At 30.3% G+C, this 1,696-nt stretch overlaps 1 protein-coding gene across 1 annotated transcript in view; it reads right to left on the bottom strand.

Annotated features, from left to right (window-relative positions):
• Window positions 1–1,696, bottom strand: part of LOC106876500 (AMP deaminase 2) — a 90,023-nt gene that overhangs the window by 64,319 nt on the left and 24,008 nt on the right. Inside the window, exon 5 of the mRNA XM_014925063.2 lies at window positions 302–308. Coding sequence (XP_014780549.1) covers window positions 302–308 — 7 coding nt within the window. The remainder of the gene's footprint in view (window positions 1–301; window positions 309–1,696) is intronic.

Genomic DNA, 1,696 nt, shown 5'->3' with positions numbered 1-1,696 from the left:
TATATATATATGTATCTTGCTGGTATTTCATTCATTGCTAACTTATTTGTTTTTCATGAGGTATGTATTACACGTGTATACTCACTGGTTACCAATACTGATTGTCACACTATGTACCTTCACTAAATTCACTAAATTATCTCCACTATTCCCAGAGATATCTGCTATAAATGGCTTCCTCTGTTCATCACTAAAGACACTCACCACAGAAACATATTCAGATCAAAACAACTCTGTCAAGAATGGAGCAGAGTATTACCCACACAACAACCCCCACTTTATAACCACTGTACAAGATTACATTCCAACTGGTGAGAAAAAAATCCAATCAAAGATAATCATACATTATTTAACACTTTTGTTACCATATTTCTCTTAATATACACTACCTTTGTTCTAATTAATTTTGAAACTAATGAATAATTTAGTGAAATAACTACAGCTTTATTAAACTGGTGTTTTGAAATTAAATTAATATGAAAACTTGATGTAAGGTTTTAATTTAGCTCGTCTTTAAAAGAGGAAGTTTACATCACAAAACCAAACACAATTTCAGCCAGGTTGGTTAAGGTGTTGTTATAATTTCAAATACTCAAATGACTATATTTCATACAGTTTTTTTCTGTTCTTTTAGCTAATAAACATTTTCTTAAGGTTAGTTTTACTTTCTGACTTCAATGGCAGTCTGACAACCTGCTAGCAGCAAAATTCCCTAAAATGTTGCTCGGCCTTTTTAAAAATGGAAAGCCAGAACCTTTCCTTCCTGCAGAATCTATTTCACAATCAAATAAAAACTGCTATAATTAGTAAAATTAGGTGAACATTTTCAATGCAGAGAACATTAAAAAGGTTAACTAGAAGCAAAATAAACAAGGAGAAAAAAAAAGACAATAATAGTTAATTACTGGAATTACTTTCATTTTTTGGCATGTACAGGAGAAAACACCATACATGTTTTGGTCTTATTCTGACCTCATCAATAAATCATAACTTTCATCATACTTGCAAAGTAATGATGAGAGAATCACTAAGTAAATGTACAAGATTGTGTATGTATATTGGTTAGTGGATGATGGCATCTTTGAATCTGATATTATTACACAAGGCAAACTAAATTTCGTCAAAAATAGTCAATGAAAACAATTGATTAGGGTTTTTCCACAGTATCATAGAACCCCCAAAATTCGACATTTTACATTACTTTCAATACCCTTCATGCACTGGCAATTGTTAGGAGTTGTATCTGATGCTGAAAGTTTGGTTGATTATTTTCAATATTAATTATTCAATTTACATTGAAAACAAAAAATATTATTGGTGTTGTTATAGAAGTAACCATAACAATGCCTAATGTTAAAAACAGTGATGATTATAATAAGAATTTAGCACACACACACATATTTATATACTATTGATGGTCATAAACAAGGAGTATAACTGGAATATTTTTGAGGATGATGATGATGATGATAATGATGGAAATGAAACTTTCTTAATTATCTTACTTGTACACACACCATAGATTTATGTGGTTAACAGAAATGAGTATTTGAATGACAGCAATAAACCAGAGGTAGAGATGGACTATATGTAATCTGAACCTTTCCCCCCCTTATTTATTAATTTTTTTTTACGGAATCCCACGTTTTAGGCTATGGAGATTCTGATTCTGAAAAATAATTGTTTGAAAAATTTC

This window comes from Octopus bimaculoides, chromosome 20 (assembly GCF_001194135.2).
Source record: "Octopus bimaculoides isolate UCB-OBI-ISO-001 chromosome 20, ASM119413v2, whole genome shotgun sequence".
Classification (NCBI taxonomy): domain Eukaryota; kingdom Metazoa; phylum Mollusca; class Cephalopoda; order Octopoda; family Octopodidae; genus Octopus; species Octopus bimaculoides.
Note: the sequence above shows the minus strand (reverse complement) of the source record. Positions and strands in the feature narration are given on the sequence as shown.